Raw genomic sequence first — 17,407 nt, forward strand, 5'->3', positions numbered from 1 at the left:
CTGGGGGATCTTTTCTGCACCTATGTAGTTAGGAAGGTCTCCTTGACCTCAAGAGATGGTCTCTCCATCTCTCATTTGGGCAGGGCTCAGCTCCCTTCTGTCTCCACTGTGACTGTTGGCTTAAGTGTCCACTGGGGCGAAGTCCAGCATTTGCCCTGCTCCTGTTGTTATTCCTTCTGGAAATGTAAAGAGGAGGCTGACTGTAACATCTAAGCTGGAGCCCATCTATCTCCTGCCTCATGTCCACAAGGGAAGGGGATCTGACCCTGTCTCTCATGCATTTAAGGTTTCTCTCAGCTCAAGGTAATGACCTTGTGCACCATTCAAGCCGTGTTCAAGTTATGTCGGTGGGGGGTGGGGGAGCAGTGGGGGAGGGAGAAAAGCAAGAGAGGGAACGAACTTTATGTCTTCTTGAACCATCAAAACAGGAGACCTCTGATAAAAATTAGAATCTGCCGTCATCAAAGCATTTCTGACATGTGAAAAAGTTCAAAGTGTTCATTTCAGACACAATAATTTAGCTGGCCTTTTCTTCAATGTTGTTAATTCAAATGAAGTAAAAAAAAAATGTCAAAAGTGGAGTCTTTTTTAACATGCTGATATCACTTGATTTTTTTTAATTTTATAGACTGCCCTGGAAAATATTTAATATTTTGTTACTAAAAGAGGATGGCATTTTGTGTTGAACTTTCAGACCTTGTTACTTCAGTTGTTACTTAAAGTATAAATTTACATTTCCAGAATTTGAGTGTCTTAAAATAGGAATCCATGTGTTGGGGCGGGGTGGGCAGGGGGAAGACAGGGTGATATAGCCTAAGGAATGAGACAGGAGACCTTGCCTGGAATTCTCTGTGTCCGCCTGTGTCTGTCATTCCTTCTCACCTGGACCCCACTGTGTCTCAGCAAGGGTGTCAAGTCCCACTGGAAGGCTGGTGTGTGTGCCCACGTACATAGAGAACAGTGGAGAGACACAGTTTCCCAGGCTAGCACAGAGGCCTGCGTGCACCTCTGCTCTTCCTCCTTTTGGAGGTAAGAGAATGATCTCTTTCTTGCAGACAACCCCTCCCATGCACTAGACCCTAAAATGTGTCTTTCTACTCTTTCCAGGGTGTTTAAGGTAGGAACTGGGGCTTCCCTAATGGCTTAGATGGTGAAGAATTTGCCTGAAATGCAGGAGACAGGGCTTCGATCCCTGGCTCAGGAAGATCCCCTGGAGGAGGGCATGGCAACCCACTCCAGTAATCTTGCCTGGAGAATCCCATGGACAGAGAAGCCTGGTGGCCACAGTCCGTGGGTTCACAAAGAGTCGGATGTGACTGAGTGACTAACACTTTCACTTTTCTCCAGGTGGGAATTATCTTCCCTTCATTGCTTTTCCAGTGGCTGTTTCTCTTTCTCCTTTGAGTTTAAATACACTCAAGTTCCTCTCTCTCACACACACACCCCTACTTATGTTTAATTCTAATGACCCCTTCAGCTCCCACTTTCTCAGAAGAACTGTGGAGGAATCATCTCCTGCAGCTCTCCCCGAGTCTCCTCCCCTTCTCACTGCTGCCCACCCACATACACCGTCAACACGCCCATAGTTACGCAGTCTTCCAGGTCTGCAGGTTTCTGTGTCATCTGAGGTTCTCCAGTGGGTGATGGGGCCCGCCCGTGACAGCTCAGCAAGAGGAGGACTAGCACAAGGTTATGAGGACACACGTTTCACGGGCTCACAGACGCCTGCGAGAACCCAGCCAAGCGTCACTCACAGGAGAGGCTAGAACTCGAGGGGTTAGCTAGCTTCTGAAGCTAAAACAAGGGAGAAAGGGGTTCAGGATTCCAGGAAGAGAGGCAGCAATGGGAAGAAGACCAGGAATCTGTAGTTTGTGACGGTTGTTGAGTGAAGTTTGTTGTGTTGATTTATTTATCTTTCAAAACATTTATAGGAGTATAGCTGTTTTACAATGTTAGTTTCTTCTGCATAGCAAAGTTCAACAGCTACATGTGTACATAAACCCCTCTGTTTTGGGTTTCCCTCCCGTGCAGGTCACCACAGAACACTGAACAGGGTTCCCTGTGCTGTGCAGGAGGTTCTCATCAGTGATCTGTTTTATACATGGCGTCAGTACTGTGCTGATTTAACCCCACTCCTTTTCTCTGAGAAGACTTTAGGGAGCATCCTCTTAGCACAAGATTGAGAGACTTCTCTGCACATGAACATTCTGTCAAAATAATTTCCTTCTCAAAAGAAGACCCCGTGCCCCGCTCTTAGAGCTTCCCCCTGCATCTGCTGGTTCTCAAAGCACCCCATGTTGTACTGAGCAAACACAGGTGTAGCTGTCTCAGAATCTCCCACAAGGACTCCAAGGGCCTGATGGAGTCAACACCATCTCCTGTCTAGCAGGTGAGGGATCTCTATGCACTGACCCTGAACAGAAATTTGGAGACAGAGTCACAGAGGAGAAAGAAAGAGTGGCTTTATTTCCTTGTCGGACAAAAAGGAAACACTGTAGGCTAGAACCTCAATAACTGCGCCCACCCCCCTCCCTGGGGAATAGGGAGAGGTTATATCATCAGGACTTGGGGTTGGGAGTAAGTGATAAGGATCAAGGCAGTAATAGTCTTACATTCTTCTTTCTACTGCAAAGTTTCAAAACTGTCACAACACTGGGTTTGGTGGACTCCAAGGGCAGGGTTGCTGGTAAGATGAGGGTGTGTGCAGGGTCTCAGGTGGATCTAATCTCCCTTATGGCAGAGAGTGAAGAGGAACTAAAGAGCCTCTTGATGAAAGTGAAAGAGGAGAGTGAAAAAACTGACTTAAAACTCAACATTTAAAAAACTAAGATCATGGCATCCGGTCCCATCACTTCATGGCAAATAATGGGGAAACAATGAAAACTGTGACAGAATTTATTTTCTTGGGCTCCAAAATCACTGCAGATGATGACTGCAGCCGTGAAATGAAAAGAGCTTGCTCTTTGGAAGAAAAGCTGTGATCTTCCTAGACAGCATATTAAAGGCAGATACATTACTTTGCCGACAAAGGTCCATCTACTCAAAGCTATGGTTTTTCCAGTAGTCATGTATGGATGTGGATTTGGGCTATAAAGAAAGGTGAGTGCTGAAGAACTGATGCTTTGAAACTATGGTGTTGAGAAGACTCTTGAGTGTTCCTTGGACTGCAAGGAGATCATACCAGTCAGTCTTAAAGGAAATCAGTCCTGAATATTCACTGGAAGGACTGATGCTGAAGCTGAAACTCCAATACTTTAGCCACCTGATGCAAAGAACTGACTCACTGGAAAAGACTCTGATGCTGGGAAAAATTGAAGGAAGGAGGAGAAGGAGATGACAGAGGATGAGATGGTTGGATGGCTTCACCAACTAGATGTACATGAGTTTGAGCAACCTCTAGGAGCTGGTGATGAACAGGGAAGCCTAGGTGCTGCAGTCCATGGGGTTGCAAAGTGTTGGACTGAACTGAACTGAATCTCTGGGAATTTCTCTGGTCCCTATAATCTTGCCTCAGGAGGTGGTTTCATGGCTGTTCCTCCTTTGATCAGCAACTGTTTCAGTCTGCCCTTTGGAACTCAGGGACACCATAGAAGCTGAAGAAATGGGAGACAAAAGCACCTCAATGTCTGGGAGCCCCATAGGGCCCCACTCAGTCTCAGTTAGAGGAGTCCTGTGGGTGCGATCTGACCTGGGCCTTGCTGTTAACACAGGTTTACTGAGAACTAAACTGCTCCTGTACATGTGACTCTGTTTGAGTCTATGTGCTGGTGCTAAGTCACTTCTAAGTCATGTCTGATTCTTTGCGACCCTCTGGACTATAGCCCGCCAGGCTCCTCTGTCCATGGGATTCTCCAGGCAAGGATACTGGAGTGGATTGCCATATCCTCCTGCAGGGGAGCTTTCCAACCCAGAGACTGAACCTGTGTCTCTTATGTTTCCTTCACTGACAGGTGGGTTCTTTAATACTAGTGCCACCTCGGAAACAGAGTCAAAAAGGAACACGTGAAATGTGCAAAACACCCCAGACAAGACACTGAGAAACCAGAGAAGAAAGGGAACTCACAGAGGTAGCAGCGGAGAAGATGCAAAGCCATGTGTTCCTAGAAAGTGGGGAAAATTCATGTGCTGAACTCAGATTTTGCCCTTCCCACCGATGTTTGTGGAGGGGAAGAAACACATTTCCCCTATTTTTCTAGATTCTTTTCTGAGATCACCCCCCTATAAAAACATGAGAGGTGAGCAGGGTAGCACAGGCATGGTTGTCATGCAGACTGAGCTTGTTTTCTTCTCCACCGATAAGTTTCTAGAGATTCAGCCACCTTTCTCTTCCTGGAGCAGAGAAAGGACACCCTTACCTACCAAGGGAGTGTTCCCTCATAGATGTAAATGTCTCCTATAAATGACTAACTTCTACTCTGTTTCCAAAGATACCCCCATGTCTGCAGCTCCTTAAGGATAACCAACTCACGATAATCCTCACACCAAAGAGGCATATTTTGGGGCAGCAAATTCTCCTTTTCATTTGTTTACATGTAGGTTCATCTTTCTTTAAATTAAAAAAGAAGCCATTGTGAGGATCACAGTGTCAGCAGTGTTCTTCTCTGGGCTTCTTCCTCTTATCTTCCATCCATCAAAGCTAGCTGTGGTGACTTAAAATCCAGTCTGTGGGCCTCCCCTGGCAGTCCAGGGGTTAACAGTCAGCGATTCCACTGCAACGGGCACAGGGTCCATCCCTGGTAGGGGAACTATGATGCAGCACGCTGCACAGCATAACCAAAAATACTTTTAAAATTTAAATAAATGAACCTCCAATTAAATAAATTTATATTTTTAAAAAATTGAATAAAACAAAATCCAGTTTGTAAATTTACAGATCCAGCTTTCACATGATTAGGTGATCATCAAGAAAATAAAAGAAACAATACTCAAATAAATCTGAAATTGTGCTAGCGTCACAGTCATCTTTCTGAATCACAGATCTTAACAAGTTGTAGTGCCGCCCATCTCTGGACCACTCAGGCCTGGCCAAGCAAACTGGAGTGAGGGTGCTGGCATCCTGATCCATGGCTGCTGCATCACAGCATCAAGGAGAAAGGACAGTCTGGGGCTGGGTCCCTGAGGAGAGGCACAGGTTTGCAGAGGTGTTGAGACTGGAGACTGGATTTCTCTACACTTGCATCTGGCTTCATGCACATAAGAATCTATCCTCCCAAAAGGTGTTTATATAAGAAGCATAAATGTTCCTTAAGTTGCTTATTCCAAATTTAGGTTTTAAAATGAATACAGGCTAAAGGCTGGAGACTTTCTAGGAGCTGGAATGGGGGTCATAGGCCTTCTGAGTTAACCCAAAGCCTGTAAACCTTCTCTTGGCTCCCAGACAGAGTGTCTGCACAGCCCAGAGCCACTGGAGCTCGACTACTGTCCTCCGAGGGCTCCCTGATGGTCACTTCAGAGGATCAGTCTCCAGGCCCATGAGAAACACACACCTACACTGTGAAACTGACAAGAGGCTCTTAAAAAGACTTATATGCATCTCCAAGGGACGGAGAAGAAAATGTACAGTGACAAGTTTTCTAAAATAAACGGTGTAAGAAAAGGGAGGTCAAGAGCAGAGTCTGAACAAAGCTTGGGCAGAGTCTCGTGGTTATAACTGTCAATCACCCCAAGAAGTCCAGGGTGACTTTAGCACTGAGTACATCAAGGCCAACCAGTACATGACGTTTGTAGCCTTTTCCTCCTTGTTGCCTTGTGGTCCAAGGATGGCTGTTGTACCTCTGACACCAGATCCACGTGCAGATGAGAAATGGGGGCAGGGGACAGCTTCTTAATACTGTATTTAAAATTTTAACTTTTCTTTTTTTATTGACTTTACAAGACTCAAATACAGATTCCCATGCTATTATTGTTTGCTGTGTACTTTTAAAATTAGACTTTATCCTACATATGTGCTAAGTTGCTTCATAGAAAAAACTAGAGAGTACCAGAAAAACATCTGCTCCTGCTTTATTGACTATACCAAAGCCTTTGACTATGTGGATTACAACAAATTGGAAAATTCTTAAAGAGATGGGAATAACAGACCACCTTACCTGCCTCCTGAGAAATCTGTATGCAAGTCAAGAAGCAGCAGTTAGAACCAGACATGGGACAAAGGACTGGTTCCATACTGGGAAAGGAGTACATCAAAGCCATATATTGTTACCCTGCTTATTTAACTTATATGCAGAACACATCATGCAAAATGCTGGACTGAGTAAAGCACAAGCTGGAATCAAGATTGCCGGGAGAAATCTCAATAACCTCAGATATGCAGATGACACCACCCTTATGGCAGAAAGTGAAGAGGAACCAAAGATCCTCTTGATGAAAGTGAAAGAAGAGAGTGAAAAAGCTGGCTTAAAACTCAACATTCAAAAAACTAAAATCATGGCATCTAGTCCCATCACTTCATGGCAAATAGATGGAGAAACAATGGCAACAGTGACAGACTTTATTTTGGGGGGGCTTCAAAATCACTGCAGATGGTGACTGCAGCTATGCAGTTAAGACTCTTGCTCCTTGGAAGAAAAGTTATGGCGACCTAGACAGCATATTAAAAAGCAGAGACATTACTTTGCCTACAAATGTCCGTCTAGTCAAAGCTATGGTTTTTCCAGTGGTCATGTATGGATGTGAGAGTAAAGAAAGCTGAGTGCCAAAGAATTGATGCTTTTGAACTGTGGTGTTGGTGAAGACTCGAGAGTCCCTTGGACAGCAAGGAGATCAAACCAGTCAATCCTAAAGGAAACTGGTCCTGAACATTCATTGGAAGGACTGATGCTGAAACTGAAGCTTCAGTACTTTGGCCACCTGATACAAAGAGCTGACTCTTTGGAAAAGACCCCGATGCTGGGAAAGATTGAGGGCAGGAGGAAAAGGGGACCACAGAGGAGAGATGGTTGGATGGCATCACCAACTCGATGGGCACAAGTTTGGGCAAGCTCTGGGAGTTGGTGATGGACAATGAAGCCTGGTGTGCTGCAGTCCATGGGGTTTCAAAGAGTTGGACATGACTGAGCGACTGAACCGATACTGAAGTCGCTTCAGTCCTGTCTGACTCTTTGTGACTCTATGGGCTGGGATCTGCCAGGCTCCTCTGTCTATGGGATTCTCCAGGCAAGAATAGTGGAGTGGGTTGCCATGCCCATCTCAGATTTTATCTTATGTAACTTTAAACCTCCATTGTTCAAACAAGTTTTTTCTTGATATTTTTTAGATAGAGTTACTAAGGTTGTGTCTATATAGCTCCAAAAGCTACCAATTAGTTCACTACAAAAAGAGTACTGAAAGAAAGAAAGAGAGAGAGTGAGGAAAGAAGGAAAGAACATGATACCACAAAAAAGTCTGTGTAGGGACTTCAAGAACCAGCTTATGGTTGCTGGGGGGAACGGATAGTTAAGAAGGAGGGGGTGGACAGGTACACATTGTTATATCTGAAAATAGATAACCAACAAGGACCTACTGTATAGCACAGGGAATTCTGTTCACTGTTATGTGCCAGTCCGGATGAGAGGGAAATTTAGGGGAGAATGGATGCATGCATATGTGTGTCTGAGTCCCTTTGCTGTCCACCTGAGACTATCACAAAATTTTTGTTAATAAGCTATACCTTAATTCAAAATATAAAAAAATTTAAAAATTCTGTATAGGAATAATCTAGACCAGAGATCATAAAACTACTGAGTTTCATTAGGAAAATATTAATATTTTTAAGTTGTCAATATTTAGCATTAGATTTTACATAATTGGTAAAAGACCCCTTTTCCTGTTGTGATGTCAGAATCAGGGTCATTTGCCGGTATCAGCTTGGGGCTGCTGTCCCCTGAAGTGTCAGAGTGATGGCCCTTCCAGGGTGTGAAGGCGTTGACTTCAAAAGTCTCATTTAGTGGCCCACCAGCTTTGAACTTGTGTCTCCCTGGCCTGTAGGCATCAGAATCTGTGAGTTCTCATCCAGGCTAAACACCTAGTTCGTTGAGCAAATGTTTTATTTACGTGACACCTGACTCTAAATTTCAGTGTCCACATTAAAAAAAAAATTCTAAGCAATATATATTTTTAAAATATAAATTTATTTATTTTAATTGGAGGTTAATTACTTTACAATATTGTATTGGTTTTGCCATACATCAACATGAATCCAATGTAGGCAATTAATTGATATAATTGAAAGACATACAAATAAATTAAGTAAAAAAGAATGAGAACATGAATATGAGGTGTTCAGATTTCTTGTAGAGTATCTTAGCCGACAGGGGTGAAACTTAATTAGATAGTTTGTCATTGTATAAAATTTATAAGCTGGCCAAATGATACAACTCTGATGTGTGTATCATATCGAAATTCCTAGGTTCCACTTGAGATTTATAAGTTAAGCTTATGATTAATAACTCATAAGAAGATGCATAAATCATGCAGATAATTCTTGTCATTCTCAGTGATGTCTGTGTATACCCCTTATTACTAAGCCTTCTCATTTATTTATGACCATATAAAGGTCAAAAATGTTACTAGTACATGTAGCTGTCTTGAAGTTAAATGACTTATACAGAACTTGAGAAGTGAAAGATGAATCATGTTAAATAAAATTGAGTTCAGATACCCTGCTTCTAAGTCAAAAACTGGAAGATGGCTGATAGGATGAAGATATTTATCAACTGATTAGATATCAGTCAGAAAATACAATAGGTATTAGAAAGATGACTACATGGTTCCACCTGCTGCCACATCCAGTGCCTATAATTTAAACACTTGATGCAAATACCACTTAAGACTGACAGACGTGAATAATGATTATTTTCTCAGATCCAAACAAAGGCTTCTCCTGAAAAAGAGAAATTCTAAGTGTTGTCTTCTTCTTATAGTATATGTATGAGCTTATTGGTACTGACATCGTTTTTCATGGTATTTGCAAAATGTTACCATATTGAGACTTTCGTTGTCATTGTTGTTCAGTCACTAAGTTTTGTCCAACTCTGCATCCCTATGGACTGTAGCCTGCCAGGCTCCTGTGACCGTGGGATTTTCCAGGCAAGAATACTGCAGTGAGTTGCCATTTCCTTCTCCAGGGGATCTTCCTGGACCAAGGATTGGAACCGTGTTTCCTGCATTGGCAGGCGGATTCTTTACCACTGAGTCACCTGGGATACCCATTAAGATTCTTAGGACTTTCTTTTGCTTTTCTTTTGTGAGACTTGACATTTTGGAGAAGTTGAATACTTGTCTTCCTTCCTTCCTTCCTTTCTCTTCTCCTCCATCTTTCTTTCTCTCTCTTTATTTATGTCTCTCACATTATAAAGCATAATTGTTAGATGCCAAAAAGCTTAAAGATGATTTTAAGTGCTTTAGCCGTAAGTGGTAAAAACATATTTTTTTCCTCTTGCTATATGTGCTGCTGCTGCTGCTGCTGCTGCTGCTGCCAAGTCGCTTCAGTCATGTCCGACTCTGTGCGACCCCATAGACGGCAGCCCACCAGGCTCCCCCATCTCTGGGATTCTCCAGGCCAGAATACTGGAGTGGGTAGCAGTTCCCTTCTCCAGGGGATCTTCCCCAACCCAGGGATCAAACCCAGGTCTCCCGAATTGTGGGCAAATTCTTTACCCTCTGAGCCACCAGAGAACTACGTATAGTTCTTTGGAAGGAATGATGCTAAAGCTGAAACTCCAGTACTTTGGCCACCTCATGCGAAGAGTTGACTCATTGGAAAAGACTGTGATGCTGGGAGGGATTGGGGGCAGGAGGAAAAGGGGATGACAGAGGATGTGATGGCTGGATGGCATCACTGACTCGATGGACGTGAGTCTGAGTGAACTCCAGGAGCTGGTGATGGACAGGGAGGCCTGGCGTACTGCGATTCATGGGGTCACAAAGAGTCAGATACGACTGAGCGACTGAACTGAACTGAATATGTATAGTTAGTGAAATATTCACAACTAAAAACAGAATTAATTGGGATTGCAAAATCTTAAGAAAACACTGAAATGAGCTATGGGTTTTTTTTTTTTTTCACCTGGAGTATGATTTGTGAGATGAAGAATGGGTCCTAGTTTTTAAAACCATGGCTGTGTCCACTTGAGAAGTGTGTCCTAATTCCTCTTCTGTGGCCTGGTCCAGTTATTCGCGAGATTCTCCCTCATGAGAGCTATAGACTGTGAACACGATGGGCACGCTGGGATGATGACCCCCAGGCTCCTCTCCTTGACCCCCCACCTCGTCTCAGAGACCCAGCTTCCTATGTCCTTGGGCCTCTGCTGCTCCCTCTACTAAAAGGTCTTCCTTTCTCGGTTATTACCTGGCTGTATCTTCTCCCCACTCAGATCTCAAGTTCAAGGCTACATGTTCAAGGAAGCAGGTTTTGATCACCCTCACTCCATCCTCCATCCCGGTTCCCCCACCCCCAACCTTTATTTCAGTCCTTCTTAACAACAGTTTACACAACTTAGTTATTTTATGTAATTACCAACATGATGACTTATTTGTGTCTGTTTCCCTAAATAGAATGTAAGCTTTGTGAAAGCAGGATCCGTTTCTGTCTAGTTTCCATTTATAACATAGCAGACACTCAATACAGGGCTTCCCTGGTGATGCAGTGGCAAAGAGTCTGCCTGCCAACGCAGCGGACGCAGGAGACACATCATCAATCCCTGGGTCAGAAAGAAGGAAATGGCAACCCACTCCAGTATTCTTGCCTGGAAAATTCCTTGAACAGAGGAGTGTGGTGAGCTGCAGTCCATGGGGTTGCAAAAGAGTCAGAGTCAACTTAGCTACTAAACAAGAAGACACTCAATACAGTATTTTTTTAAATATAAATTTATTTATTTTAATTGGAGGCTAATTACTTTACACTGTTGCATTGGTTTTGCCATACATCAAGATGAATCATTATTTTTATTTTACTCAGTATATGAGTAGGTAATAAAAACTATAGTCCTGCCTACCTGGGCTGGTTTTCTCTCTCTCTCTCTTTTAATGACCTTTAATCCCCATACAGGAAAGCTGTATGGTACCATTAAAAAAGAAAGAAAGAAAATGTCTTTTTTCTAATCAAGGGTAACCCAGAGTTTTTGGACTTAATACCATGGGGCTGCTAAAGGCAACTTAAACTTCCATTTTCAATCCCTTTCACAGATGTTAGATGATGAGTAGAAACGGGCTAATTTCATACATCCCTAAACAGAACTTGAATGTCTTTCTTAAATTACACCACAAACCACATAATGTGTAGGGAAATGCATCGTGGGACTTGTTATTAGCATGTGTGATGAACACGTGGAAAGTGTGTGTGAATCTTTGTTAAATGCTATTTCACATGATGGCTCATCTGGAATCTCTGTTACCTGTTACCTCTTTTATAATGTGCCATGATAACTGATTCTTGTGTTGATACCCCAGAGCCCCACTAAAGCATAAACAGAATCTCCCAGGGAGGATGAGTGATGTTGAACAAGGTTTTATTTGATTTTTGTCCCATGAAAACTGGAAATCCATTTCTGATGGTTTTTACTTTTTAAGTTTAATTATTAGCAGCCGTATTTGATCTATTTATTAGAGGACTCATTTCACCAACAGAGCTCACAGTATTTCGAGTAAAACAAGAATGAGAACAAGCTGCTGACCCCAGTGGAAAAGAGCATAATAAAGAAGGAAACTGGCTGATAGTTGGAACACACCATGGGGTTCTCTGTTCTTTTTCTGAGCACTTGTCTGTAAGGTAATGTTAGACTCAAACAGCAGTATCTCGAGGAGGGAAACCATGCATTTGACAGGGCATAGGAGGCATGGTGAGAGAGCACAATGAACAAGCGCAGTGAACTACACATTATAGAAAGGCTGTACTGGGGCGTTCCCTGGCGGCCCAGAGGCTACGGCTCTGTGCTTTCACTGCCAGAGCCCAGGGGCTCACTTTCGGCTGGGGGACTGAGACCCCCAAGCCACATGGTGTAGCTAAAACAGGGGAAGCGTAAATAAAGAAATAAAGGATTGTACTGGTAATGATAGCTAGGTATGACACTACACTATTTTTTAAGGAAAAAAACTAAGAAAATGGAAAGAATTTATTTTATTTGCACTGAACATTAATTGAACTAAACAAAACGATAACATGTTTTCTATTTAGAATCACTTGGTAGGAAAGCAGGGGTAATTTTCTTTTAAATTAAAAGAAAATTGTTAGGTCTGTGTTCACCTGACATTCTTTACAAGCACTTTTTGTTTGTTTGCACTTCTGGTTTAGATTAAATTCCTCTCATATATTTTCTTCCCAAGGTATGCCTTGTCAAATTTATTTTTAGTATGTACTGCATAACTTCTAAAGTACACAATAGGTCTTCACTAAATGCAAATTCTTATGATTATACTACTAAAAATAAGTACTGTTTTACATTGTTGTTGTTCAGTTGCTAAGTCATGTCTGACTCCTTGTGACTCTGTGGACTGCAGCGTACCAGGTTTCCCTGTCCTTTACTATCTCCCAGAATTGGCTCAAACTCATGTCCACTGAGTCGGTGATGCCCTCCAACTATCTCATCCTTTATCATCCTCTTCTCCTGCCCTCAACCTGTCCCAACATCAGGGTCTTTTCCAATGAGTCGGCTCTTCACATCAGGTGGTCAAAGTATAGAAGCTTCAGTATCAGTCCTTCCAATGAATATTCAGGGTTGATTTCCTTTAGGATGGACTGGTTTGATCTTGCAGTCCAAGGGGCTCTCAAGTGTCTTCTCCATCACCACAATTTGAAAATATCAATTCTTTGGTGCTTAGCCTGCTTTATGGTCCAACTTTCTCATCCATACATGACTACTGGAAAAACCATACTTTTGACTAGGGGGACCTTTATTGGCAAAGTGATGTCTTTGCTTTTTAATATGCTGTTTTGGGGTTTGTCTTAGTTTCCTTATCTTCCTTGCCAGGAGCAAGCATCTTTTAATTTCTTGGCTTAATTCACCATCAGCAGTGATTTTGGAGACTAAGAATATAAAATCTGTCACACTTCTACTTTTCCCCTTCTATTTACCATGAAGTGATGCGACTGGATGATAATGGGTATCTTAGTAAAGATTTCATAAAATTTATATCTGAAAAGTTCATGCTAAGAAGCTGTATGTCATCCTATTCCTCCTCTAAATTCCAGACTAATTGCGCTTCTTATTTATGTGCTTGTTTCTGTCTGTTTCAGCCTATGAATTACAGAACTGCCCTGACCCACCACCTTTCCAGAATGGGTATATGGTCAACTCTGACTACAGTGTGGGACAATCAATATCTTTCGAGTGCTATCCTGGGTACATTTTAATTGGCCACCCAGTGCTCACCTGTCAGCACGGGATCAACAGAAACTGGAACTACCCTTTTCCAAGATGTGACGGTGGGTTAATCACTTTTCTTAAGCAGTTTCATTTTCCACATGTATACTGGTGCATGAAATATTACATTCTGGAATTCATTAATTTGTTCAACCAATTTTTATTGGGACTCTATTGTATTAAACTCATTCTACTTAGTATTTCAAGAATATATCATATGTCAGTCAGTTAAAAAAAAATAGGCCTTGCTTTCAAGGAGATTATAAGGTTAGCAAAATAATAAACACAAATGTTTATTATGCAAAATCAGGCACGAGGATTGTTTTGATGACTGAAGGTACAAAAGACGGTGATTGCTGGGGAAGTGATTGAGGGTATTATCTGCATGGTTAGAGCAGTGTGTGGCTTTACAGTGGCTCCATCGAATTTTGGATTAAAGGGGTATTCAGTGCATATCTTACCCTAGATACTTTTTTATTGTTTAAATTTACAATAATAACACTGATTTGGTATCTCAGAAAACTGACTTCATTTTTGTAGTTAGATTTGAATGGCACGTACTAGTTTGCTACTCAGAGACAGAGACCATCCCAGAGAGAAGAAACAGTGTTAGCAAAGACATCCTAGAGGAGCAGTGTTGGGGGGAAATGAAGTAGTGTCCTAGGATGGTGCCTGAGGATCAGGGTTTCTTAGAAATGCTGGAATCAGGTGATGGGAATGACCTCAAGGAGGATCTAGATTCAGTGAATATCCTTGTCTGAGTAGAAGTCACTTCTTCAAAGCTTCTCTTTGATAATCTAATTTTTACTATGACTTTGAAATTTCTACAACTTTAAGTTAAATATATCAAGTACTTTGTTTTTGAAGAATTCATCTGAAATAGAAAAGTTTGCTGTAAACCTAATATTCTAACATTATAAATACAGTATTTCTGAATGAAAATAAAATGAAATTACCAACTCTGTGGACCTTTGAAATGCTAAATACTTATATCCCAGGGGCAAAAAAAGGAAAGGTATCCAGCTGTGTTTGAATTTCTACTGTAGAAGTTAAAAAAAAAAAAGCATATAGGTAGACATTTTAAATGATATTTTTCACCTGTACGTTTCCATTCTTTATCATTATGTAAACAACTATAAAAGAAAAACATTTGCTGTCTTCTTTAAATAGTAATTTTAATCAACTGCAGATTTAATAACATAAAACAGCATTTAAAAATCACTTTATAAAACTAACAATAGCAGTGGGATATCTGATATTTTTATTAAAACACTTTAAAAACTACTCACCATTTTAAAAATTCATATGTTTTTATGTATAAATTGCTTTGAATTGTTAGGACTGAAATCCCTTTTTACTTGTAGTTGTTTCCTGAGTTCTTCGAATTCACATGTAAGTAGGAGACTCCTTGGCTTGATATAAAAACAGAATTAAGTATTTAATTATATTTCATTGCTTTTTCAAGCCCAACTTTCCAACATGGAAATAACTGCCCATTTAGAATTATTTTGTCAGTGTAACGTTAATAAAATATATCTTTTTGGATGATATATGGTGCAGAATATTAATCAGAGTTGGCAAAACCATGAAGCTAAAGTCCTGCAGACACCCAAGACTGCCCAGGACTCCTGATGCCACATGGAAGTCCCAGGACCACAGCCACCCTAAGGGTGGATAACTCACTGGTAGGCTCACAGAACCTAGTAAGCCATCTACGCACGATTGTGGTTTATAACAGAAAAGACAAAAGACACCCAAGGGAGACAGATGCTTGCTCCTTGAAGAAAAGTTATGACAAACATAGACAGCATATTAAAAAGCAGAGACATCACTTTGCCCACGTAGATTCATTTAGTTAAAGCTATGGTTTTTCCAGTAGTCATGAATGGATGTGAGAGTTGGACTATAAAGAAGGCTGAGTGCTGAGGAACTGATGCTTTCAAACTGTGGTGCTGGAGAAGACTCTTGAGAGTCCCTTGGACTGCAAGGACATTGAAACAGTCAGTCCTAAAGGAAATCAACCCTGAATATTCATTGAAAGGACCAATGTTGAAGCTGAAGCTCCAATTATTTGGCCACCTAATGCCAAGAATTGACTCACTCGAAAAGACCTTGATGCTGGAAAAGATCAAAGGCAGGCAGAAAAGGGGACGACAGAAGATGAGATGATTGGATAGCATCACCAACTCGATAAACATGAGTTTGAGCAAGCTCTTGGAGTTGGTGAAGGACAGGGAAGCCTGGCATGCTGCAGTCCATGGGGTGGAAAGAGTCGGACAATTTTGGGCGACTGAACAACAACAATATTAGATTAAATTCTAAAAAAATAAAAGTAACCAGGGAATATTCTTTTAAAACCAAAGGCCCTCAGGTTGGTGATTAAATGGACTTTCTTTCCCTCTTCCTCTTCCTGAGGTGGGGGTGGGGCTGAACCTCCAATCTGAGGCTGGTTCCCCTTACAACTAGCCCCAAGGCTTCAGATTTCCTAATATCTTCATTAACATAAACTCAGGTGTGGTTGAAAGGGTCTTGTTTTGAATAACAAAAGACAATTTGATCTTTTTTTTTTTAATCACTTTGTAAATTCTAAGGGTTTTATGAGTTCTGTGCCAAAAACAGGGAGGAAGATCAAAAGAGTATTTCTTATTATTGTTGGGGAAGTGTGTAAGTTCCTCAGTTCTGTCTCATCACAACAAAAAATTGAAGTGACGGACCAGTGTTACAGCCTTGGATGGGCCAGCATTACAGCTCTTGGAGAGACCAGTGTCACAGCTCTCGGGTGGACCGTGTTACAGCTCCGTGTTACAGCTCCGTTTTATTTAGAAAATAAAGGAAAATACATCCTCGAGGTGTGAGGGCATGATGACCCAAAAGATGCAAAGAGAAGAGAGAGAGAGCCCAGGCCCTTTGGCTCCCCTTTTGTGTCTTTTTCTCCTCCCCACCCCCCAGGCCCGCCCTGTGTGAACTGGGCTAGCCAGAGTGCTGTTTGTTCTACTTGAGGTCCTCACCCCATTTCTCAGACCTTCCTTTGTTCTATTTCTGCAGGTTTTCCCCTTCCTTGTCTTTAAGCCACTGCCATTCTGGACTCCTTTTTCCTAGTCTAACTGCCTAACATGATAAATGCCTCTATTGCAGTGTCTGTTCATGTGTGTGAAGGGACTGCCTTTGTTGGCTCCCTGGTCCTGGTGTGGACGAGGGATGCCATCTGTGTGGCCCCTAGTCGTGAAGTGCAGTGTGTAATGCTCTCATGTTCTACAGTCTCTCTCCTGCTGGGCCAGGCTCCTGGGCAGACGGGGTGAGCAGCTGGGAAGTACTTGTGGTTGCAGGTGGTGCAGGGACCCTTCTGTGCCCAGATGCTCCCCCCTTGCTGGGCTTGCTGGCTGTTCTCCACTGGAGGGACCTTTTTGACCCTCACCCTCAGGGAGAGGATAGGGGTAGGTGCATTTCCTGTTGAGCTGGATCGCAGGTCCCTATTGCTGCAGAGATCCCTGAGATGCCGCTGGGATGTGGAAATCAAAATACAGCTTTGGTGCCACAAAGTTGAGGGGAAAGCCTCTGGGAGAAGGTGCTCGACCAGAGGAAAGGGAGGGGAAGCTTTACTCATTATGTCTTTTTATGGTCCTTCATCTTCCTCTGTAGAATATAGGATTTTGCCTTGAGAGAATGTTTTAAGTGCATTGAGAGTATTATCACACAAGCCAAACTTCATACTTATTTAGCTTTTAACATCTTCCTTCATCACTCTGCTGAATACAGCAAGCTCTGCAATGCAGGGATGAGGTCAGCACGGTTCTCTGCTCTAGCCCCAGCTCAGCCAAGCTGCCTGGTACATAATAGACTCTCAATAAACACTCATTGAACATAGGAGTAAAAGGATTTGTTATTTGAATATCATAGATATATCATGGCAAATATACTAAGTGACCTAAAGAATATCAGAATGTATTTTATTAAGAAAATAACCATATCATTTTGCCTTTTAAGAGGTGAACACCATGTTTTTTGTTTGTTCTGTTTTTTTCCCCCTCCCCATGGGAAGGGTACTACTCCATGTAAAGTGGCTATACTTT

The 17,407-nt window shown here is 42.1% G+C and overlaps 1 protein-coding gene across 1 annotated transcript in view; it reads left to right on the forward strand.

The window, feature by feature from the left end:
• Positions 1 to 17,407, forward strand: part of CSMD1 (CUB and Sushi multiple domains 1) — a 2,085,346-nt gene that overhangs the window by 1,894,898 nt on the left and 173,041 nt on the right. The window contains 1 exon segment of the mRNA XM_018042044.1: positions 13,211 to 13,399. Within this exon segment, the coding sequence (XP_017897533.1) occupies positions 13,211 to 13,399 (189 nt within the window).

Source organism: Capra hircus, chromosome 27 (assembly GCF_001704415.2).
Source record: "Capra hircus breed San Clemente chromosome 27, ASM170441v1, whole genome shotgun sequence".
Lineage (NCBI taxonomy): Eukaryota > Metazoa > Chordata > Mammalia > Artiodactyla > Bovidae > Capra > Capra hircus.